General features: G+C 41.6%; 2 protein-coding genes and 1 long non-coding RNA gene across 6 annotated transcripts; 2 read left to right on the top strand and 1 right to left on the bottom strand.

The window, feature by feature from the left end:
• Positions 1-274: 274 nt before the first annotated feature.
• Positions 275-6,198, top strand: LOC115690520 (ultraviolet-B receptor UVR8-like). 3 transcript variants are annotated; one of them, XM_056314483.1, is made up of 11 exons: positions 278-659; positions 1,345-1,418; positions 1,506-1,590; positions 1,986-2,117; positions 2,201-2,437; positions 2,589-2,834; positions 3,228-3,271; positions 3,531-3,713; positions 4,461-4,551; positions 5,717-5,760; positions 5,853-6,198. In XM_056314483.1, exons 1-11 carry the CDS (start codon positions 446-448, stop codon positions 5,973-5,975), a joined length of 1,473 nt encoding a protein of 490 aa, XP_056170458.1. In that variant the 5' UTR covers positions 278-445; the 3' UTR covers positions 5,976-6,198. The 3 variants fall into 3 exon arrangements, with proteins under 3 accessions (XP_056170459.1, XP_056170458.1, XP_030472757.1); XM_030616897.2 differs by having other exon boundaries at positions 2,595-2,834; XM_056314484.1 differs by lacking the exon at positions 3,531-3,713 and having other exon boundaries at positions 275-659.
• On the bottom strand, positions 6,155-11,916 carry LOC115690501 (transcription factor LHW-like). Of its 2 annotated transcripts, XM_056314482.1 has the most exons (13): positions 11,763-11,916; positions 11,409-11,520; positions 11,033-11,309; positions 10,838-10,967; positions 10,080-10,271; positions 9,802-9,895; positions 9,655-9,696; positions 9,429-9,488; positions 8,185-9,348; positions 7,979-8,080; positions 7,108-7,275; positions 6,517-6,642; positions 6,155-6,410 (listed from the first exon to the last, which is right to left on the bottom strand). In XM_056314482.1, exons 3-13 carry the CDS (start codon positions 11,121-11,123, stop codon positions 6,321-6,323), a joined length of 2,259 nt encoding a protein of 752 aa, XP_056170457.1. In that variant the 5' UTR covers positions 11,124-11,309; positions 11,409-11,520; positions 11,763-11,916; the 3' UTR covers positions 6,155-6,320. The 2 variants fall into 2 exon arrangements, with proteins under 2 accessions (XP_056170457.1, XP_056170456.1); XM_056314481.1 differs by having other exon boundaries at positions 11,033-11,520.
• LOC130138911 (uncharacterized) lies at positions 9,131-10,582 on the top strand. The gene is made up of 4 exons (XR_008817191.1): positions 9,131-9,269; positions 9,355-9,472; positions 9,635-9,703; positions 9,827-10,582. It is a non-coding gene; the product is annotated as an uncharacterized LOC130138911 (long non-coding RNA).
• Positions 11,917-23,694: the final 11,778 nt, after the last annotated feature.

A 23,694-nucleotide genomic window follows, 5' to 3' on the forward strand; every position in this document is an offset into this window, starting at 1 on the left:
ACAAAAGATAACGGCCCATTGAGGTCACGCCACGTGGCAGCTTGGAAACCGGGCGAGAAAAGAAAAAGGTCTATTCCCCCCCCCCCCTCCGTCCTTCCAGAAACATCCGTCCAGCGAAATGCCGTGGGACCCACCCCCCCCGAAACACGGAAGGACAAGAGGGAGATCCCCGCTCGCGGCCCAGATCGCGCCACGTGTATTTTCCGACGACGTGGCGTCCGACGTGGCGCCCTCCACATCCCTGGAAATGATACGTCTCCCCCTCCTGCCCTCCCCACCACCACCTCTTTCCCCCACAGCGAGAAATTTCCGTTTCTGCCATCTCCATCTCTCTCTCTCTCTCTCTCGGAGTCCCACTCCAGATTTGAGATCGCCGAGATCGGTGTAGGCTCGCCGGCCGGTTCCCGATCGTTCTTTCGTCGCCTCGGGTTGCCGGCGTCCCTCGATGGCGACGGATGGCGGGGGGCGAGAGGGAGGGGATCGCGGAGTCGAGGCGGAGGGGAGCAGGCGGAATGCGGTGTACATGTGCGGTTACCTCCCCGGAGCCTCGCCGGAGAAGCCGCCGATGCTATCCCCGACGCCGGTGCGGGATCCCGCCGGCGGGGATTCGTGGAAGGACGTCTTCGGCGGCGGCTGCGGGTTCGCCATGGCCGTTTCAGGTGAAGAGTGAGTTCGTTCGTTGGTTGTCGCTTCCGCCAACGAGGCTCGATCGATGCTTTTGGTTTGTGTAGCTACTAGGAGACGAAGTCGGTCTGTTCATCTCGTGTTAACTGTGGCTGATCAGGTTGTGCTTTTGAAATATCGATTCTCGTCCGTGCGTAGTGAGTGTTGAAATTTCTTCGTTCTGCTTTTTTGCTTGATCCGTGATTTACCCGCGCAACACTATTTGATTGAATAAGTAGAGCTCCTGTTTAAAGCTACGGCTCGCAGCTTTACATTAGAAGAATTCATATTTCCAGCATCAAGTCCAGGGCGGAGTTGGAATTCGCAATTACGCTCTCTTGTGTAAAAGCGGAAAAAGAAATTATGAGAGCAGCCATTGGCTGGAGCAGCAAATATCCGAAACTGTCATTGGGTTGATGAATTCGTTTTCCCCGAAAAAAAAACAGAAGTGGACATATTTGGATAAGCGGCATTATCTGAATGGAAGGAAAATTAACAAGAATCATTTGATATCATGAGTTTAAGATTCACTGAACCAACATGGTCGTAGTCAAGTCGGAATTTTGGATTGGAATTGGCTGCTGTAAACCCCTTCCTATATGTCCTCTCTCTCTCTCTCTTTTACTTTTATATGTGTCGATACCTCTGATCTATTTTATTTGAAAAAAAATGTGGGATCAGATTCTGGAAAGCTAATTACTTGGGGTTCAGCAGATGATGAAGGTCAAAGCTACATGACATCAGGAAAGCATGGGGTAATTCATATCTATTCTAGCTCACAAGATTTTAATGTCTGCCTTGATTTGGTATTGATTTGGAACTTCTTGATTGCAATTATTGAGGATACTCCGGAGCCTTTTCCTCTCCCAACTCAAGCGTTGGTTTTGAAGGCTGCTGCTGGTTGGGCTCATTGTATTACAGTAACAGGTACCACCCTTCCAGCTGCTCCTCTCTCGCACGCACATTGAGCAATTCTGTGGTTATGTTATGTTGTACGAGCTTATACCAATCTTCTCTCCATTATCCACAGGGGAGTAAATGATGCGGATTGCCTGTTATTGAATTCTCTTTACCTGGAAATGCTGTCTGCGCTAGTAATTGCAGTTTTGCAATAATGTGTTCACATTTTCATTAGTCATTGCGACATCAACGCACAATGATTTAAATATTGAGTGTCATTTAGCCCCTTTCATTATTTGCAACAGTTTGCAGTGCACACAATAGACAAAGATTTCATCTGCATGAAATGACGTGTGAGCTCTTTTAGTTATCTATTGACTGACTATTATGCCCTCTTCACGTGTTGATGTTTCATATTGCAGAGCCAGGTGAAACATACACATGGGGTTGGAAAGAATGTGTTCCTTCTAGCAAACTCATCTCAGATTTGGCTTTTGTAGGAAGCTTCCAAAAGGAAGCTTTCATAAGACAAAGCTCTTCATTGAGTGAGCAAGGTGGTTTTATGGATAGTAGATGATCATAGATCCGTTGGAATTATGGGCTTCTATTTTAACTAGAATTTTACTTTTTTCCATAGTGAGCCCTAGATCTCAAGCGACAAGCCCAAATAGTGGGACGGTCAGTCAACTTAATGACAGAAAGGTTGTTGAAGAAACTGTGAAGCGAAGAAAAGTATCATCAGCTAAACAAGAAAATGAGAGTCTAACACCAGGAGAGGAAACATTTGCACCATCACCTTGTCTCGTCACCTTGGGACCTGGAGTGAGGATTACCACAGTTGCCGCTGGTGGGCGCCACTCTTTAGCCTTGTCAGGTAAACCTTCTTCAAATGTGCCGGCTTTTTTTCCTCTGTTGTTCTTTCTTCGTGGTTAACCCATCTAGTTTTGTAGGTTATTTGAAGTATGAAGCTATGGAAGATTTTTGATGTAAAGCAAGACACCTGATTCATCATATTTTTACCGAAGTTTCAGATGTGGGGCAGGTCTGGGGTTGGGGCTATGGAGGTGAAGGACAGCTAGGTTTGGGTTCCAAGATAAAAATGGTCTCTTCTCCTCATCTAATACCTTGCATTCAGACACCCAATCCGGGTAAAGATGGCACTCTGACCAGTAGCCAAGGAAGCATCAGTTCAGGATTACAAACTCCAAAAATGCCTGGAAATTATGTGAGAGGAATTGCTTGTGGAGGTCGACATAGTGCGGTAATTACAGGTCTGCTCGCTTGTAGTTGTTGACAATGATTTCTATCTCATTCAGTTGTTTAGAATTGAAGAGTGTAATCTAATAGATACACCTTTATAGGGTTTAACGTGATTTGGTCATCTAAGCCCCTCTGAATGATTGTTTTTATGATTTTTTTTTTGGAGCAGTAACAAGATGGTAGGAATTGAGGAACATCTATAATTGACTTAAATGATTACATGCATCCGCAATTCTTTGGATTGATGTACCTCATTGACATTTTCGTTGTCTACCAAATATAATTACCAACTTCAGCATGGGTGTGTTGTATAGTAAATAAATTGTGCTACAAATTACTTGCTTTATTCGGATTAGCAAATTATTTGAAGAGATTCTTCTGTCTTCATTTTTGTTTGTTTGTAGATACTGGAGCATTGCTAACTTTTGGATGGGGGCTCTATGGGCAGGTGAGCTACCATGGCTACTTGTAATGTTACACGAAATCAGGCTGGCCCTTCCTTATATGGTTCCTAATGCTATAGGCAGAAGATATTCTTGAGATGAAGATTTATCAAGGTTTAACAAACCAAAGTGAGTTAAATAGCTTATGGGAGGAGATAGGCACACTGTTATTGAATTCTCTCTCTCTCTCTCTCTCTCTCTTTAGGACTGCAGGACCTCTTGTATTTTCTCCAATTGAAACTTCTTTCTGTTTTTGTGATTCAGTGTGGACAAGGGAGTACGAATGATCAACTCAGACCAACCTGTGTATCTTCTTTACTGGGAACTGCTATTGGGGGAATTGCTGCTGGTCTCTGGCATACAATCTGTGTTTCTACTGAAGGTCAACTATATTCCTTTGGCGGGAACCAGTTTGGACAACTAGGGACCGGTGGAGAAAGTGTAGAGGTCTATCTTTCTTGTTATCCACTGCTTTCCCAACTTTTCCAAATCCATCTGGCTGGAAATACATTAATATTGGCCAAAATATTTTAAAAATTCCTGAGCTTTGTGCTTTTTGTGTGAAAATACCGCCAACTTTGAAAATTATTCAGTAGATGCCCAAAATCAATTATAGCTTTTGCTATGTTGGCTGTTAAGAACACCACTAAATGGTTGACATGGTTGTTGACATGGCAGCTTCTAAGCAATTAGTTGCCACAGCAATTATTATGATCTTATTATTTTCTTTATGATGAAATTTGGCACTTCAGCTGTCGCATCAGCTGTTCGACGATGTTCTTGACAAAACAAGCAGAGGCTCCATTTAATACAAAAAATTTTTTTGGGTATCTTTTGTGATATCTTTTATATAAAATAGAAAGTTCGAGGTACTTAGGATATTTGGCCTTGTATATGTGAGAAGTTTGAATTGGGATGCATATACCAGGCCTAACTTATATTGTGCAAGATTGCATCTATGACGGAGTTAAGAATTGTTTGGTGCCATCTACATCATTTTTGCATCAATTTGCTTCACTAGATGACCTTTATTTCTTCTGCATAATCTCTTTAATGCTCCTCGATGAGGATGTTGTGTCCACTTATGAGATACCAGTAGATTACTGCTGTAGTCTCTTATGATCTGTCTTCCGTAGGCTCGTTATTGTCTTGTCATGCTGTTGACTTGAGTACTTTCTCTGATACCTAATTCAGACTCTGCCCCGACTTTTGGAATGTCCGGAGTGGAAGGGCAGGCAAGTGAAGACAGTATCGTCCGGAGCCCGTCATAATGCAGTACTGACAGGTATGCACAAACAGATAATACAGTGTGCATTCCTTATTTCTTGATGTCTCATATGATTGATTCTTTCTGTATCCTGGATTTCCTAATTTGATATGTTTTTGCCGTCCACGCCCGATTTGTCCTGACTTGAGCAATTAGCTTCGTCTAATTTGTTAACATGTAGTCAATGATCTCACTTGTCTCTTCATTTCATTGTTTGGGAAGTAATTGGGAGATTGATCTTTCAAAAGAAAATTTTTTCTTTGAGGTAACAACACTTTAATATAAATGGTGTTATTTTAGGGATGTTATTATCACTCAATATTCTCTTGTGGGCCCTTTCCACCTTTGGCCGTTCACAGCCTTTCTTTGCTTACGTGGATTAATGTATGTGAATGAGGGGTTTCTCGTCTTTAAGTAATGCCCTAGAGAAGTGCTGCTATTGTAGTTACAATCAGGAACGCTGAGCCTGTCAAATTATGTCGCCAAAGGATGTGCCTTGCATGAGTAGCATGCCAATTCATATAAAGATGCTTGCTTTTAACTCTCCGAACAGGCATGAGCTGTACCCCAGTATTTTTTTCCCTTGAGACAATTATATGACAGCATGTTAAGTATGGGGGCTGATATAACTGTTGTTTAGCCAGTCGATTAATCACTTGGCTTGTCATCCAAAGAAGCAGCACATGGATGGCGCATGTATACCATTTCTGTTCTTTGAGCCCATCTTCTTCCTCCATATCACTTTCCTCTGTCTCAAGAACCTTTCGATTCATTTAGAAAATTAGAAAGCCTGTATGTCCAAAGCCACCCTCAACAGTTGATCAAGTTGGGTCAGTAAACTGAATCGACCATGGAAGATACTTATCAATAAAGAAAAGAAGGGCCCTTTTTGTGCTAGAGTGAAGAGGAAATAAAGGAGTTTTTAATGGTTGCTTTAACCTTCTATCGTAAGTTAGTAACAAGCTGCCACTTCATTTTGAAGTGAATAGTTCGTGTTTCAATTCATTTCTTTGTCACTTGGTATGCAAAGCTTTGCATCCTTCCTTTTCTAACAAAGTTTTTACTTGTAGATTGTCAACATAATCTGCACCTCTATTGCAAATGATTTTCTTTTTAATTTTTATTTGAGGACGAGTTTTTCATTCATGTGTTATTGCTTCTGTGTCTTATGGTTATCTTCAAGAGGATGGACAAGTATTTAGCTGGGGATGGAACAAGTATGGACAGGTGGGATGAAGTGAACACTTACTAAGATCCAAAGATTGACTACTGACCAGTATAGATCTGTCTATTCACGCTTTTGTTAATATATCATGCAGCTAGGTCTTGGAGATTCAGTTGATCGCAATATCCCTTCCCAAGTACCAATCGATGGCTGTCTGCCAAGAAATGTTGCGTGTGGGTGGTGGCACACATTGTTGCTGGCTGAAGTTTCCGTGTAGATCTCTGACATGTCACTTGTGAGGGCCAGGCAGGACAGTTTTGTTAGGATAGGGGTTTCTTTTGAATTTGTCCATGTAGCATCTGGGATGTATATTGTGTTTCCTTAGGTTGATCTACATAACAAAGAGCATTTTATTCAGAAGCTACTTTGACAGGATTCAGAAGAAGTTGCAGTTCCTTGTACATAACGTCCAAATTCTTATTCATTTCTAGTTTGATTCATAGACATTGTATTACTTCATCAAACTAGGTTACATGCATTCACATTGAGGATGTTATGACCCTCTGGTTGCAGACAACGAGCAGGAAAAGTCCTGCGTGCTATCGCCCATTTCGGCAGTGCATCATTTCTTGCTTGATACTTTAGGTCTTGTGCAGTGCAGAAGTTGCATGAGTGGCCAGAAGATATCCATCTTTTGAAAGTCCTTGGAAGCCTATTGGCAAAGATAAAACATGAGGGTTTAGTGGGCTTGTTGTATGGATGGCATTTCATGATCTCGATCTAACAGTCACTTTTGCTAATACTGAACAGTCAGATACCTCAACAATAAAACAGGCCCAGCTATCATTGGAGTAATTCTCAACTAGTCCTTTAAGAATCGTCAACTCTAGACGTGTGATCACCTGGGCAATCTCCAAGAATAGCCCTTGTTCATTGCATATCACCTGCAGATTCAGAAACCAGAAACAGTCAAGTCAATGATTTTAGAAACACAAAGGAGATACTAATATATGTACTTGAGTAATTGAGACCATTTAAACTGTTCTCAAAGTGACACCAAACATTAGATTGTTAGCATGGAGAGATTTTATGTTCCTGCTGACAGATCCTTTACTTGTGAGAGCAATAGGCTCGATTCCGTGGTGTTCAGACAAAATCTTAACAAATACATCAGAAACAATCTAGGAGGGGAAAACCTTCTAATGCTTATGAATAGTGTGAGACAAGAAATTTGATTGTCGATCATTTTGGACAGTGAGCTTAGACACTAACAGGACTTTTATCTCCATTGAAGGCACACAAATAAAACGAAACAAACTGTTCACATGAGAAGCCACGTGAAATGTTAATAATCAGAAGGTTGCATGTGAAGAAAAGTTGGAGCATAAAGTTGGAGCGATAGGTCAAACCTTAATGAGCATGTGCCCCGGTTGATTAAGATCTTCAACAGCTATAGGTGCAGGGCAGGCTTGGAACTCGCCTCCACTTTCGACAGCCAAGTTAGTTCTTCCACGGAAACCGCCACTAAAATGTAAATATTCCCACTCATTCTTGTTATCTTGTAGACCGACCTTTTGCTGTTTGGGTTAACAAAGATTCAAAAGACTATCAGACAGCGGCCTATGCAGATGTTATGATACAGTGAACAAGCAGTTTCACCTAAGGCTAAGTAAATATGAAATGAGATATTCCTGACGATGACTATATAGTATAAACCTGTGTTTGATCTTCTCATTTGGCTCATAGGAAAGTACTGCACCCTGGAAAGGGTTGATGGAGATGTGACCCACAAACTTAGGGATGTACAGATAAACCCAAACAACTAGGTTAGTCCACTTCTTCGTTTTTATAGTCTGGCTTGACTAGAATAATGATGTCTTGACAAATAATACTGAAACAGTAGCACTCTTTAGAATTCTTGCAAGCTAGTTGTCTTCCCTCACATGTTTGACTTGCGTCGCATGTCAACGTGTTAGATCTTGCAAAGTTGCAAAATAACAGCAGCATATGTCTGTTTTAGTCATACAATGATGGCAGTATATGCTGCAAGGTCTTAATCACAACCCCACGGGATGCTTCATGGAAATGGCACCCAGGAATTTGATTCTGATTGAATAGTGTTCCAGTTTCATACGCAGCCAAGTTTCGAAATTTAAAGATGAATATCTAAGCTTCGAGTTTTGACCAAAAACCAGCTTATGCGTCAAGTTACCGTCAGACCACACTTACATTGGGTTATTTTGGTCTTATTTGATGAAAGTTAGTAGTATATGGTTGTACCTCAAAGGTTTCCAATTTTGTCAGCTTCTCGGCCTGATGAGTCACCCTTCTCAGGAAGAGCATGTGCTTTATCGTCCGTTCTAGGAGGCTATCTATGCTACACTGGAAATCGTCATCAAATGCAAAGAGAGAAATTACATAGGGCAGTTGTTCATGGGAATTGTTGGAAGACGAGGAGTAAAGACTGTACATGACAGAGCACTTACCTTCATGCTGCTGGGGACAAGTATGCGAAGTTCTCGGAGTCGCTCCTGGATCAACTGTCTATCTCTTGGTCTAGGCTTTTTGTTGTCACCTGTTCTGCTCCTCTTTTTGTAGCCAGATAACGGCTTCTCTCCCTTCCTGGCCAGTGCTGGAGCATTCTCTTCCTCCCAGCGCTCCCTCTTCATTAATGATCTCGTCGTGCTCTTCATGGAAACTGGAGAAGATGGAACGCTAATCCTGTCTTTACAATGAGTAATAACAGCAGAGACATCTTCGCCCGAGGTTCTTCCTTCGAGAATATTGAGTACCTTAGAGGAAGTATTGGATTGCCTTGATAAGACTGTTAATTTGGTATCGTTTGACTCGCTAGGTGAAGGAGGATGTGAGCTTCCATATCTATTTGGGATGACAGATTCCAACAGAAACTCGGCATCATCTGTGGAGAGGTACTCGGTTGATCTCTCAACATCATAAAAGTAATCCACTTCATGACTCAACCTGAAGTCGCTGAATGCATTTTCAAATAAGATGGATGTCTCATGTGCCTGTCCCTGGAAAGATGGTCCGAGTGCTTTGTGCAGCTCACAATCTGTGGGAAAGTTAAACATATCTCTTGTAGTCTTATGATCTGCATGATCAATATCCTTGCTTTTGAGTGGCCATTCGGAAGCATCATTGGCGGTGCAAGAATTCAATAATTCATGAGAAAACTCTGCGGACATTCCTAGGTTGTGAGATTTAAAGACTAGTAAGTCCTCAGCCATACTAGAAAACCACAAATCGTTATCATCCACTATGTCCGTGTGGTTTGCATTAACAGGTTGACTCGGTAAGTTGGATATTTCAGGAAGTCCCTTTGTTAGAACAAGAGTCTCACTATCATCAGCTTGTAGGAGATTTTCTAGCTGACCTATGACTTGACAAGCAGTCGCTCTGTCTCGATTTGCTTCGGCACCATTCTCTGGGCCTTCAAACTGCATACCACTTAAATATATACTATCTATAAGCGAGGAACCATCCATGGTATCCAAGAGAAACGGCATTAACGAAGACAATGAGTGAGTTGGATTCTTGTTTGGAGTCAAAGGTGCATATTGTGCCTGTTCGTATCCAATAGAACTAAACATCGCTTTGATGTGACTCACCGCCTCCCTAATTTCCGGAACCTGCAGGTTGAATTGCTGGATGCATAAAAAAAACAAAAAAACATACTCGGTTGGATATGCAAAACCACATATGAGCGCACCTTTTCATGTGAACCAAGCTGCAAAACTCCATGTGGAAAAAGAGGTAATACTAGAATAGTCTGCATAAGCATTGAATATATCATTATTGACGCGTGATTGAAAGATAACTGGCATAAGATTGACAGAGAGATGCAGTAATAGTGCAATTACGCCATTGAACTCAATTTGTCATCACATGGTTGGAATCGCTGGTTACTATGAACAGATCATGTCAAGAACCTGTACCTTGACACCAGCTGAAATCTGGGGCAACCATTCATCTGGTATCTGCATGGTAGGAAGTAAACATTGTCAATTCTCATTACTGAACTTGTGACCATAGTCAGCCGTTCTACTAGGTTTTAATACTAGTTGTCTGAGAAAGATACTCACATTGAAAGGTGTCTCTGATTTGCAGTTACTGGCCAACACATCATCCAATGATATCCAGCAATGACTCTGTGTGCGGACCACTTCACCAATAATCCTAGCAAACATGAAATCTGAGTCAAACTACCAATTTAAGAATAAAAACAAGTGATTTATCTTTGGGAATCCTTCTGAACTTATTTTAGAGACTGGTGCATTGAACTAGCTCTGTCATAGAAGCTCAACACCTGAGGATTGGTGTTTGATGAAATGAGCGCGCAACATCAAGAACAGGAGCATACCCTTCTCCCAGTTTGTACTGAAGACATGATGTTTCCAACACAGCGATCTGACTTGCAGTCCCGTCTATAACGCTACCATCATCAAAGGATAGGAATTGATTCGCATCATTGGCAGACAGTTCAGCGGGCAAATTTCCCGTCAATGTTCTCACTTTTGGATAATCATAGTACCAATCTTCCCATGATAGGAACCTGAGAGAATTCAAAGCAATTTTTCATTTCTCATGAAACTAATAGCCCACTTCTGCATATCCTTTCTGATGATGGAAATAGCATACTATGAACACCGAGTCACAACTCACAATATCGGTATTCATTCCCCAAACACAATCCTCTTGAGTATCTGCTATATGTCCACTGGAAAATGATGTATTTGTGTGATAGTTTCAAGCCGTAGATATATAAAAGAACAAAAGAGGAAAGTTGTACATGTGCTCTTCTTATACTCCAATGTCCTATGTTTGACGAGAGGAATTAGTGTGATCGGATCCCATTTCCATTCACGGCAAACAGAATTATAGAAATCTGCTTAACTGATACAGCAGATGAACGGACACTGCATCGAACACATATGCATGACCTTTATCCATGAGACTAAAAAGGGTTACTAAAAATTATTTGATTGACTTGTCCAAGAACTAAATTTGCTATTGTATATTCATTACTTAAAGCAAGAACTAGTTCGGTTTCACCAAATGCCTTGATCGCAAGGGCAAAAAATGTATCAGCAAACGGAATAGAGGTTGAAGCAAACTTACATCTCATATTCATGTTGAAGCTTCCAAAAGATTGCATATTTCCAGCACGAATTATCGCATAGGCTCTTGAGAAATTCTCTTAAGGCTATCTTCCCCATGCAGTAGCGATTTTCACAGAAACCACAGTGTTCTTGATGGACAAAAAAAAATTATTACTGAGACAAACGGAATCAACGAAATTACCTCCCTAACTACCTCTATATGAAATTCGTCCCGCCTGTTGTATCCTTAAACCATCTCTTCGTTTCACCGGTGGCCCCTTCGATCCGAACAGCAAACAATTCATCTCTCAAACAGCCAATTCAGAAATTAAGTTTTTGTGCCTTTGTTGATCTTGTACTTGACTATTAGAAGCCGGGCAAAGCAGCGGTGAGCTTGTTGTATTGAGTTTGGTGGAAAGAGTTGATCCCGTCCATGGTTTTAAGAGATTCAGTCAACTCAACTAAAAGTCCGAGTGCTCACTTTGTTGGAGCTGAGATTAGGAAGCAACAAATTCTTCTTCAAATTGATGGATCCTCCTTAATTAGCAGTGACAGAAGTGGCAATCTAGTGAAGAGAAGCAGCCTCCTACTCAAACGAAGGCTGAGACAAGCAGGATGGTTGTTGCTTTATATTTCTAGTGCGAGCAAAGCAACATGAAAAGCGGCTGACAAACGTCGACTCGATGCCTGTCACTGCTCGGCCTAAAACAGGTACACTATGATCAGCTCTAAATATGGAAGAAGGCATTGAAAACAGTCAAGGACATTGCAGAAACAAATGGACGTTAGCAGTGCGAAACAAGAGAAAAGAAACAACAGAAAGGAAAGCGAAATCATTTATTCAGCGGACTCGAAGTCGTTTTCCATTTTCCAGTTTCTAAGAAGCCGGAGAGCTGATAGAAAATCTAACAGAGAAGTAACAACAGCACAGATTGCATATTTACCTAAACGCTAAACCCACTCGTTTCCAAAAAATTCGTTGGCCTCCATGAAATTTTCCCTCTTGGAGAAACTGATTGCTGCTATGACTCCAATACTATTGATGAAGAGAGGCAAGTGCAGCTTCTTTTTGCTTTTTGGGTCGATTCATCTGTTGACATTGTTATTATATAGTCTCTTCCCGCCACCGGTTACCAGTCACCTTTCATCATGTACCTATATTTTATCAATTATAAAGCATATGGTCGGTCCAATCATAGTTGCGTTGGTTCGTCTAAACCCCTTCTCAGATCGGACGTTATTTTCAAATCTTGAAGTTTCGAAGGAGAAGAAATTGAGCTCAATTCACGAGAGGTCCTGTGTTCAAACTCACCCATCGGTGATTTAAGTGGGGGGTCGTGGCGGTGGGATGCTGCGCTAACCCCCCTCGAGGACTAGTCGGGCATCACCGCTGGTTTGAGCCCTAGCTCGCCGGCCACGCGGACACCTCGGTTATCAAAAAAAAAAAAAAAAAAAAGAAATTGAGCTCAAGAGTTTCTTGATTGCGACTCTCCCTTCGCGGAAACTTCCTATTATCGACTAATTTACTCCTAGAGCAAATCTGATCGAACAAGAATCAATTAACTAATTTTACTTGTAGTGAGGATTTTTTTTTTTTTTCGTAAAGAACTTGTAGTGAGGATTGATGGTGAGCATATTCAATTTCTTCTTCTTTTTGATATGGAACAACCGTGTTCATGCACTCTGATCAAGAGGGTGTTGTTCTGCGTCAGGCGTGTTTGCGTTAAACAAATGCTTTCACTAACTACGTTCACGATACAAACCCCAACCTTAGTTAGGCCTTCTCTTTCGCGAAACGTGAATCAAGATTTGACTCGCCATTAAACCAGTATTGGCTTATGAATCTTCTTGACTAATCTGGCCAGTTCGAAGTCATTGTCGATGATGATCCATGGAGTGATGTGAGCGAAATTCAAAATGTCATCATGCAATCCAAAATGTCAAAAATGTCGGACGTTAGGAAAAACGAATGCATCAATCACGTAGGACGGAAAATAGCTGTGCGCGCACGTATTTAGTAGGACAAAAATGATAAGTAGGTTAAATTTTCTGAGAAGAGCAGTAATTGTTGGCCGATTGCTATCAGCAGTTCCTACTTTATGATCCTGGCTTATCGTCAAGCTTGACAACACTGTTAATCTATGGAAACCCCTCGGAAGAATGGTTGTTACGGTGCTCTGTCAAGGATTCGATTCATGACTACGCAAAATATATAATGAATTCGGTACCTTTCACGCCCAACCACCTCTTGACTTATGATATATAATTTATGTTTCTTTTGCTAAATGACTTCACAAATATATTATGTTGAGAGATTGTAATTTATTATCATATTGTAAGCAGGACTACCAATCTGATGTTTCTGCCCTTCCCGTATGGAAGGAGATTTTGCAAAAGTCGTTTTTCATCAAATGTATAAGATATGTTGACAGCATCACGCATGATTAATGTTTTCATTTCTATACTATAAGATAAGGAAGGGTCTAAATTTGGTCCTCTAACTTGAGCGGCTTTTGTAATTTTGTCCTTGCACTTTTCTGCTTACTGCAAATCCGGTCATCTAATTGCCTGTAGACTCTGTAATTTATATAGGTTATGAGTACTGCAAAAACACAACATAAATATAGAGAGTTTGGTTTAATTTATTAGGGGTGTGCAAAACGGACCGTGCGGACACGACCGGACCAGCCGGTTTGGTCCGGTTCCCGGGAGTGTCAGTCCGGTTTCCGGTTCCTAAAAGTGGAACCGAACCATATCGGACCGACTATATATACTTTTGCTTATTTCTTCAAAAAAATTAATAAAATGTGAACTAAACCCACGTATAATGCTTTTCCCTTGTCGTCGCACCACAATGACTCTTCATTCACCGTCTCTTCCGTCAATATGTTGAGATTTTTCTCTCTATCTTGTTGTGATGGGAAAAAAAATTAAAAAGTGACTGGTTCCATTAAACCGGACTGGAACTGGACCGGATCGGAACCGATCATCCCTATAATTTATTGACCCCACTAGATACAAACTCCAGGCTCCGTCCCTGCTGCTAATGTTGAAAATTTCATGCAAACTGATTCTTCTAATGCTCTCTCCACACCTCTATGAAATCGAGGAGGCGGATGTTCCCTACATTCTTCTTTTTTCTTTCTTGACAATGATTGGACTCCTGTAATACGTGAAAAGTACCCAAAAAAAAAAAAACAAGAAATAAACCCATTGTATTGATACTAATTCAATCATAAACATTTCAATTGGACCAATTTAATTTTCAACCTTTTCACATTTGTACGTACAAATTCAGTCCATTCGATCAATTTAGATCTGAAAACTGCTGACGTGGACGCCAGCCATCCTACGTGGCACGGCCGGCATTCACGTGAACGTTTTTTCTTTAATAATTTTGTAATAAAATTTTGAATTTTTTTAAAAATTTTCATTTTTTCTTTATTTTTCCTTTCCTTTTTTTTTCTTTGTTTCTTTTTTTTTTTTCATTTTCTTCTTCTTTTCTTTGGCCTTTGGCTGGTGCTTGGCCATGGCCGGCGATCGGCCCTAGGCCAAAGGAACAAACGCAAAAAAAAAAAAGGAAAAAAATTAATAAAATTAATAAAAATTCAAAATTTTATTAAAAATTTATCAACATCAGCGTTGATCGCTCTATGTAGGACAGTCAGCGTCCATGTTAGAAATTTCTAGCCTAAATTGGCCAGATATAATAGGTTTATGGCTTTTTTTGGTACTTTTCCCCTTGAAATACACAATTATTCTTGGTCTTCAATAATGCGATATTACGTTTTGGGTCACAATAACCCAAGAATGTCAACCTTATGTCTTTTGTCTTTAAGTTGATTGAAGAATATGCCAGATAAAGGTATTCTTTCTTCTCCTTCTTTTTCTTCAATATTTTTCTTGTGTGGCTATGGTGGGCTTGACTAAGTTATGTTAAAACTTATACGAGTAGGTCACGTTGGCAGGCGTTTAGTTTTTTTATTCATTAGTAAATTAACTTGGGAGTTCCATCTGAATCTACATAGGATGCCAAGATCTCATCTCTTATTGGTCAAGATATATACGCATATATGAATGTCAACGCAGACATATAGCTCCAAATTCACCAATTGTTTACATGGAAAGCGACTGGAGATGATTGGATTCATTGTACACATGCATTATTACCAATAAAATCAATTTCCATTGTCAATTTCATGGAGATAGTGTCGATTAAGATCATTACTCCTTCCATTCCGTCCTCACTTTATGAATTTTTCTTTTCTTATGTCGATGGCTTTCATCAGTTACTTCTAGTCATAGAACAGCTGAAGGGCAACCTTGCAAAGTTGTGATAAAGTTATGCTAAATTAAAAAAACAAGATGAACAACAATAATTCAACCTTTTAAATGTTATGGGTGGGATTAGTCAAGTCGCGAAGTTGAATAGCCGATGTTATAAAAAAAATAACTAGGCCAATGTGCTCGCTATTCACCTCAATTATTATTTTCCTCAAACAATTCACAAAGCGTAGAACCCAACAATTCAAAAGCTCACTAGTGCGCACGGTAGTGGGCTTGCACAAACTTTGAGTGATCAACTTATCATGGGCCTCTTTCTTTCCTTTGGTTTTTAATTTTTTGCGATGTGTAGTTTCTAAATGCCTGTTGCTTCGAGCAAACTCGCATCACTTTAGGATCTCCCAATCTAGCCATCAAAGTTTGGACAAATAAGTGTCAGTAGAAACCATATGAAAAATGTGTTGCCCCATGTAGGCGATGGTTTCGGCTTAAAAACATTTCTTAAAAATCAAGTCCCTTGGTCAACACTTTGGCCATTGTCATTTCGATGAAGATCTGTTGGGAGCGCTGCAAAATCCAATACCTTTCCACCCTTTAGTCAACATGTTGGCCATTTTCCTTTTAGTGGTCACTACTACAAATACCGTATAGCTAAAGAAGATGGGGGCATCGCCACCCCATCACCAAGGCGCATTCATGCCGCACTATAATATTAAAATTTTAGCTTTCGAAATCGGAACAAGTCTTGTTCAACAAGATGCTTGGTATCAGCAATAAGCGTTGAAATCTTCCAGCTGCAGTTGGCCATGTCCTTTGTAAGACCTTTAAAGATCAACTCAGGGTAAGTTTCAAGCAACACCACCTTCCATTGTTCGCCAACCCGATCCCTCCTCTCATGGCTAACGCTTCGGCTGCTTTGGCACCGTCAGCTTGCACAGAGAGTCTTGAACTATCCAGGACATGATCCTCACAATCTCGAATGGCGATGCCATGGTCACTCTCTCCTTTTGCAGTTAAACCACCATCACAATTTGTCTGTATAGACCCTGATTCTTTGTTTATGCCACCCTTGCCCCATTGTCTTTTGCTTATCACCCACATTTTGCAGCTTTCTACTCTTCAAGTTCCTGTATCCCCACCAACTCTTCCTCAACCTGCTTTCCCAAGCGTTAAGATTAGGTTTAGGATACCCAAAAGTGGCGTCATATCTCCCTTTCCAGATATACCAAGAAGTATACGCAAGTTTAGCTAGCAATTCTACTTCAAGTCTTTCTACTCGAAACTACTCTTAACATTCTAGTAATTTATATACCCGGGATGGAGATGGCTTCCTTATGGATTATAATCCTCATATTTTTTAACCACAAACCTCTACACCAGTCACACAAAGAAGATCACGTTCGATGGTTTCTTCTTCCTGATGAAAAGGGCATAGTTTGCTGTCTCTAGTCTAACATTTCCACGTAGTACTGACCCTAACAATGCATTTGTAATCACTTTGCATATCGGGAGTGTTTAATCGTCGGAACACAATCTGATCTCCAAAGTATTTTCCAGAGACTCCAATTTATTGGGAAAATTACCAATTCAGTCCTCAACCTATTGCATTTATGCCAATTCAGTCCTAAACCTTTCAATTTGGCCAATTCAGTCCTTTTGGCCGGTCGGCGCTGACGTAGCCGCCTGCCGGCCGACGTGGCGCCGGCCGGCGTCCACGTGGCAATATTTTAATATTTTTTTATTATTATTTTCGAATTTTTTTCTTTTTTTTTTCTTTTCCTTCTCCCCCCTGGCCTGTCCGGCCAGGGGGGAGGCTCGCCAGCGAGGGCCCAGCTCCGGCGAGGCGAGCTGGGCCCTCTCCGCTGCTGGGCGAGGGCGGAGCTCGCCCTGCCATGGCGAGCTCCGCCTCGCCCAACTCCGGCGAGGCGGAGCTTGCCCAGCCAATGCGAGCTCCGCCTCGCCCGGCCTCCGGCGAGGCGAAGCTCGCCCAGCCATGGCGAGTTGGGCGAGCGGCGAGGGCCCGGCTCGCCATGGATGGGCGAGCTCCGCCTCGCCCGAGCCGGGCGAGGCGAAGCTCGCCATGGCTGGGCGAGCTCCGCCTCGCCGAGCCGGGCGAGGCGGAGCTCGCCTTGGCCGGGCGAGGCGAGCTCGCCATGGCCGGGCGAGCTCCGCCTCGCCGTATCCGGGCTAGGCGGAGCTCACCTTGGCTAGGCAAGCTCCGCCCTCGCCCAGATCTGGCGAGGCGGAGCTCGCCATGGCAGGGCGAGCTCCACCTCGCCACCGCTGGGCGAGCTCCGCCCTCGCCGGCGAGCCTCCCCCCTAGCCTGTCCGGCCAGGGGAAGAAGGAAAAGAAAAAAAAAAGAAAAAAATTCGAAAATAATAATAAAAAAAATATTAAAATATTGCCACGTGGACGCCAGCCGGCGCTACGTCAGCCGGCCGGCGGCCACGTCAGCACCGGCCGGCCAAAAGGACTGAATTGGCTGGTTTGCAAAAGGTTTAGAACTGAATTGGCACAAATACAATAGGTTGAGGACTGAATTGATAATTTTCCCCCAATTTATCTCACGCGAAGTTGAAAGGCCCCTTATAACTCCTTCACCCTAAGCTTCCTTAAGAAGTAGTTTGTTGATATAACTGTCACCATCGCTGTCTCCTCAGCCAGCCATATGAACCTATCTGGATCACCTTTAGCTGCAATTGGGATGTGATACACAACATCCCCCTCCTCCTCTTCCAGCGTATGACTAATTCCAGCAAGGTCCCAGATCCCAAGTCCCTGTCGATCAAGCTGGCCACCTTCTGCCTTTCCTCGATAAGGTCCGGATCCTCTGGATGATGTTTACAATTTTCCAACACTAAGAACCGAAGGATTGGACCACATTTTAATACTTTCACCACTGACCACCTGCCGAGTTGCCCCTTCTCTCACGCTATCTCTGCCTTCAACGATACTGCTCCACCACCAAGACCTCCTAGCACATCTCCCAGCTTCTATAAAGTCACAACATGGGAAATAAAGACCTTTGAGCACTATAACCCCTAAAGCAGTAGGATTTTGGTGGACTCTCCAAGCTTGCTTAGTCAGCCGGGCAAAATTGAACAGCCGGAAAGCTTTCAGACCTATCCCTCCTGGTGATCTTGCCTTAGTCGTGTTTGTCTTGATGATCGAATAATTAAACCAAATATATCAACAATTAAACGTAAATGACAAATAAGCAATTTACCGAACGCATGGCATTAACAGTACACAAGGAAAAGGGATCGAGAAATATTCAGTAGATTTATTGTGGTTGGGCTCCAAACTAACGCCTACTTCACTCCCCAAATCCTTTCAGGAGTTGCGCTCAATCAACTAGTCGAAAATTTGATTATAAAGACCGGAGAATTTTGGAGCCCAACTCTCCGTACACTCTCAAAATTACAATACGGCTCTCTCACAAGTTCTTTACTTTACTACAATGAACTTTACTCGAATGTTTGATTGCAAGATAATTACAAGAAGTTAGAGTGAGTATTTGCTTGAATGTGTTCGCGGATCTTGATCCCCTAAGTGAGAGAGTGTCCTATTTATACTATTCTAGCTTAATTAGCCGCTTAAACAGCTAGAAGTGTTGGTCCTGGCTACACTTCCGGCGACCAATGCTTTGGCCCCCAAAGAAGGTCTTTTGCAACCAACACTTTGGTCGCCAGAGGGAGATAACAAGCCAATCGAAAGTGAGAGCAAGACAATGGCGCTCGATTATTAGTTGGTTACTCTTATTTTTGTTGTAATGTGGCGCAATCATCACATCAAATACTTTCTCTTTATATACGACGTAGCAATCTTAACAAGAGAGGTATGTTGGCTCCTTGATCCGGATGAAGAAAACCCATGTAATAAGTCACTAAGATGAAGGCTAGCTAGTAGCTCTAATTATCTTGTTCATCAAGAATGGTGAAAAAAACGAAAAGTGAATAGCAACGCGTGATATCATTTAAGTAAAACTATGATTCCCCAGCACCACCGCATCGGATCACGCTAATTATTTTGGCGTGAACCACATGATAAACGTAGACACACCCCTAATTGATAAGAGGAACCGCACGTGGCATATGCTTATTAATCTTCCACATCCACCCCATGAGAGATTAACCCTAGTGAAAACCAACCTCGATCGAACTCGCATAAAAAAAATTAGCAAGATGAAACCGGCACGAAGGTAGAAGCGGCAATGGAAAATATTAAAGAAGCAAGGACCGACCAATCAAAACAAAAAAATGTTCAAAATGTTACTAACCCATGTCTAATGTATTAAAGGGCCACAGTTATTATTAAAAAAGGTTGGTAATTTCAAAAAAGCGTTAATAAGTTACCATCAAGTTGTCTCAAAGAAAATACTGAAGCTTATTAAAATTATACCAGTATGGAGAAATATTTTTGGAACTTAGGAGGGTTTTAATTCTAAAGTCTATACTGGGTCGACACATTTACTTTATTGAATAGGATGGGTTCTAAAGGATTTGCTTTGTTGAGAAGTTAAATATCAAATTATTTGATTACTTCTATTCTCGTTTGTTTTCTTTCCTTTTGTTTTCGTATATCAGAACGTGTAATAACATTTGGATAGTCAAGGGGACAAAGGCTCATTTATTCACAAAAAAATTGAAGAAAGTTAATTGACTCCACCTGCTTCTATCTTCACCTAATACTTTCATTATACACATGATAATGTACAAGACTCTGAGGGCGGCTTCATCTACTATCATGAGTAAGACAACAGAGTAGGTTGATGTATGAAGCAAGGAACAACTTCTATTTGAATGTCAAAGAAAACTCCACCAGGTCTATATGCGAATTCAACTCGTCTTCTCTTCACAGCTTGTTGTAAATCACGCCTCGCATCGAGTTGGATATGCAAGCGAAAATGAAAGTGACATGTCCGATAAGCGCGACCTTATGCAGTTCACCAGCTTTTTGTATCTTCTCTTCTCTGTTCCTCTAATGTCACTCAGCTAAGAGAGATGATGAGAGACGATTGACATAGGTTGGGGATGTGCTTGCATGCATTATAATCGTTTTCACTTTTCTTGTCAGAACACGTAACTCTTGACTCCATTTGCTGGTGAGAGATCTCTAGGTATATAGACGACTAGCAAGCTCACAATCTTATACACGGCCCATTTATAGAACATCATGTGGTTGAGCTGTTGAGGTCGAGTTCGATCGGATCCCGTGCGCCGAACGACCATATGTGGATATTCCATTTTATGCTTACCCACACCTCTGATCAAAACTGCTATAGTAATCGTTCCCCCATCTCTCTTCTCTCTATCTGCCCCTCTGCTCTGACTTACTGCCCTGTAAGCAGCCATGCCGTGCAAGCTCCGCCACCCTCGCTATTGTTGGCACTAGGTCTAAAATCTGGACTCAAACATAAAGAAGTTAGTGGCCCAGACCAAATTATGGCAATTACCCAAACCACAAAGCCGATTGATGAGATGCTTGATGAGGTCATCGATCATGAAGGACATAGATAGCACAATCCACAAGGTCCATCGATGGGATGCCTCAATAAGCTTATCAGTCACGAAGGTCATAAATAGCATATCCACGAAGCGGAGGGATGGAATGCCTAAATAGGCTCGCCGATTATGAAGGCCGTAACAGCACAATCCACGAGGCCTATCAATGGAATGCCTGTTGAGTTCATTGATCATGAGCTTTCAATATACATATTTTAAGTGGAGTACATGACACGTGGTCACGATCGATTTGAAACATAAAAAAGTAGTGGAAGACTGAATCAAGGAGGGGCCATCAACCAAGGGATAATCGTATGCAAAGGATCGAGAGCACTTACAAATCATCCCTAGACTAGTGCACAAGTTTAGAGGCGGTTAGAGATTCTTGCAGACGAAGATCATGATGCGTGACCTAATTTTTAGTTGCGAAACGTTCTTGCAACCAATTTCTAGCTTTTTTTGACCAAAATGTTTGGTTGTGACGGAATGATTTTTTTGTAGTGAATTGCTCAAAGATAAAACTCATCATATCTCGAAAGTCGTGGGAACGTCACACTTGACATAATATACATAAACCCCATGGGCAATGACAAGTGATGTAACAAGTCAATAAAAATGAGAGCAAAACATAAATGATGCTCAGTGATTGGGAAAAGTACCAAAAAAGTTATAAACCTATTTGATTTGTATCAATTCAATCATAAACCTTTCAATTGGATCAATCTAGTCCTAAATATTTCCACATTGGTACCAATTCAGTCCATCCAGCCAATTTAGGCCGGAAATTGCTTACATGGCCACGTATGACGACCGACGCTAATGTGAACTTTTTTTTTCTAATTTTTAAATTATTTTTTTAATAAATTTTTATCATTTTTTCTTTTCTTTTTTTCTTCTATTTTCCTTCCTTTTTTTTCTCTTTTTTCCTTATTACCCTCCTCCGGTCGCTGGCTAGTGAAGGTCGCTGGCCGCCGACAAGGGCGTGGGTCCCCTTAATAGATTTAGCAAGGGACAGCTTCGCCGCCATCACCAGGGGACTTGCTCGGGCGAGGGCATCTCGGCCCTAGCGCTCGCTAGCTGGCGAATAGTAGAGGGTAATAAAGAAAAAAGGAGAAAGGAAAGAAAAAAAAAGATGGAAAAGAGAAGAAAAAAAGAAAAAAAGGAAAAGAAAATTAATAATAAAAATTTTGAAAAAGTATTTACGAATTAAAAAAAAATGTGCACGTCAGTGATGGCTGTATCACGTAAGACGGCTGGCGTCTACGTCAGCAATTTCCGGTATAAATTGGTCAGATAGACTGAATTAGTACTAGAGAAAATGTTTATGACTAAATTTGTCCAATTAAAAAGTTCACGATTGAATTGATACTAATGCCAATAGGTTTAAGACTTTTTTTGGGTACTTTTTCCCTGAGTGATTAGCTGGTCTTGATGCATCGTTACTGTCCATGGTGTAACCATCACATGAAATACTCTTTCTTAATAATGACATAGCAATATAAACAATAGAGGTATGTCGGTTCCTTCGTCTGGACAGAGAAAACCTATGCAATAAGCCACAAAGATGAAGGCTACCTAGTAGCTTCAGTTATCTTGTTCATCAAGAATGTTGAACAAAACGAAAAATAATTAGCAACGCGTGATATCGACCAAGTAAAACTATGATTCCCATGCGCCAACTGCATCGGACAGTGGTAATTGTTTTGGCGTGAACCATATGATAAACGAGACACACCCCAAAAATGGAGAACACGAGCCACACAGATGGCAGACGCGCATCAGCCCTCCCCATCCACCCGATAATGAAGTAACCTCTGACGAAAACCAAAATGGATCAAACTTGCATAAAATATTAGCAAGATGAAACCGGCACGAATCAAAAAGGGGCCATGGAAAACATTAAAGAAGCAAGGACCGACCAATCAAAACGAAAAAGTGCAAAGTCATCGAACTAACACCTGCAAAGAACTACTAAACAAGTCCAAAAGGATGAACAAAAGCAACGCCAAGTATGATGTGGTGAGCTGTGCAATGGAGGGAAGGGTGGGGTTTGGATAGAGTTTTCATGAGACGTAGCTTTCAAGGCCTTCGTGTGGTTTTTGCGTTCAACACATTTTGGCTTTCGCTCGAAGAGGTTCAATGGAATAATCGGGAAAAACAATTAAACTTATAATGATGGACCAAGTCAATTATGTATAAAACATCGGTGACCTCGGTTCTGATCCAAACAAAAAGAAAAATAATACAATTCCTTATTGTAATAATCCTGTCCCTAGTGCCACGTCATCAACCTTTTTCTCTCTTATAAACCAAACGAGCCACCGCTCTCGTGTAAAGTAACTTCAACTTCTCTTTCTTCTTCGTCTTCTTCTTCATTCATCTCCTCTCCACTCTTGGGAAAACATTCCTGGGAAGATTATAATGGAGGGTCTCATTCCGTTCGTGTATAGAGTGGTGGTGCAATACAAGAACGGGAAGCAAGGGCCGCTCGGGGCGTTCTTGAATGAGTCGCCTTCGGCTTCATACGCCAGGCTCCCCCTCGACTCGGGCCGGGCTCAGATCACAGACCTCCAGGTGATCCAACCGGACCGCGGTGGCAACTTCTCGACGACTTTACGATCGTCGGATTCGACCAGCGACAATTCACAGATTATCGTTTCGTCCGGAGTTCATTCTCCGGTTCGCCGCCTCACATCTCGTCTCGTCGTTACGTGAAACAAAAGCGTCATGTGCATGGAGGAACTTGTGTTGAATTGTAAATGGGGTTGGTGATGGTGTAATTAGTGTGGTTTGTAGCCTTATTACTATTGTTTTTGGTAATTTTTTCTTTGCTTTTTGGGACTTATGTTGCAAGAAATAAGCGTGTGGGGAAACCAAAGGGGGCCCGTGCGTTGTTGTCTAGTATGCAAGATGTGAAGTTGTTATAAGAGGAATATGCACTAGGATTGCGTATATTATGGGTTGTGATGATTAAGGAAAAATTAGATCCGAGCCTTAGTGGCTGAGCGGCCCCACTGTTTTCTCATTTTTTTACTTTACTTGGAATTGAAAAGTTACTATTTTTAGGATTTGGATCTGTTTTTTTAT

The sequence above is a fragment of the Syzygium oleosum genome, unplaced genomic scaffold (genome assembly GCF_021117445.2).
Source record: "Syzygium oleosum isolate NSW1041296 unplaced genomic scaffold, Sole_v2.1 Sole_v2.09, whole genome shotgun sequence".
NCBI lineage: Eukaryota > Viridiplantae > Streptophyta > Magnoliopsida > Myrtales > Myrtaceae > Syzygium > Syzygium oleosum.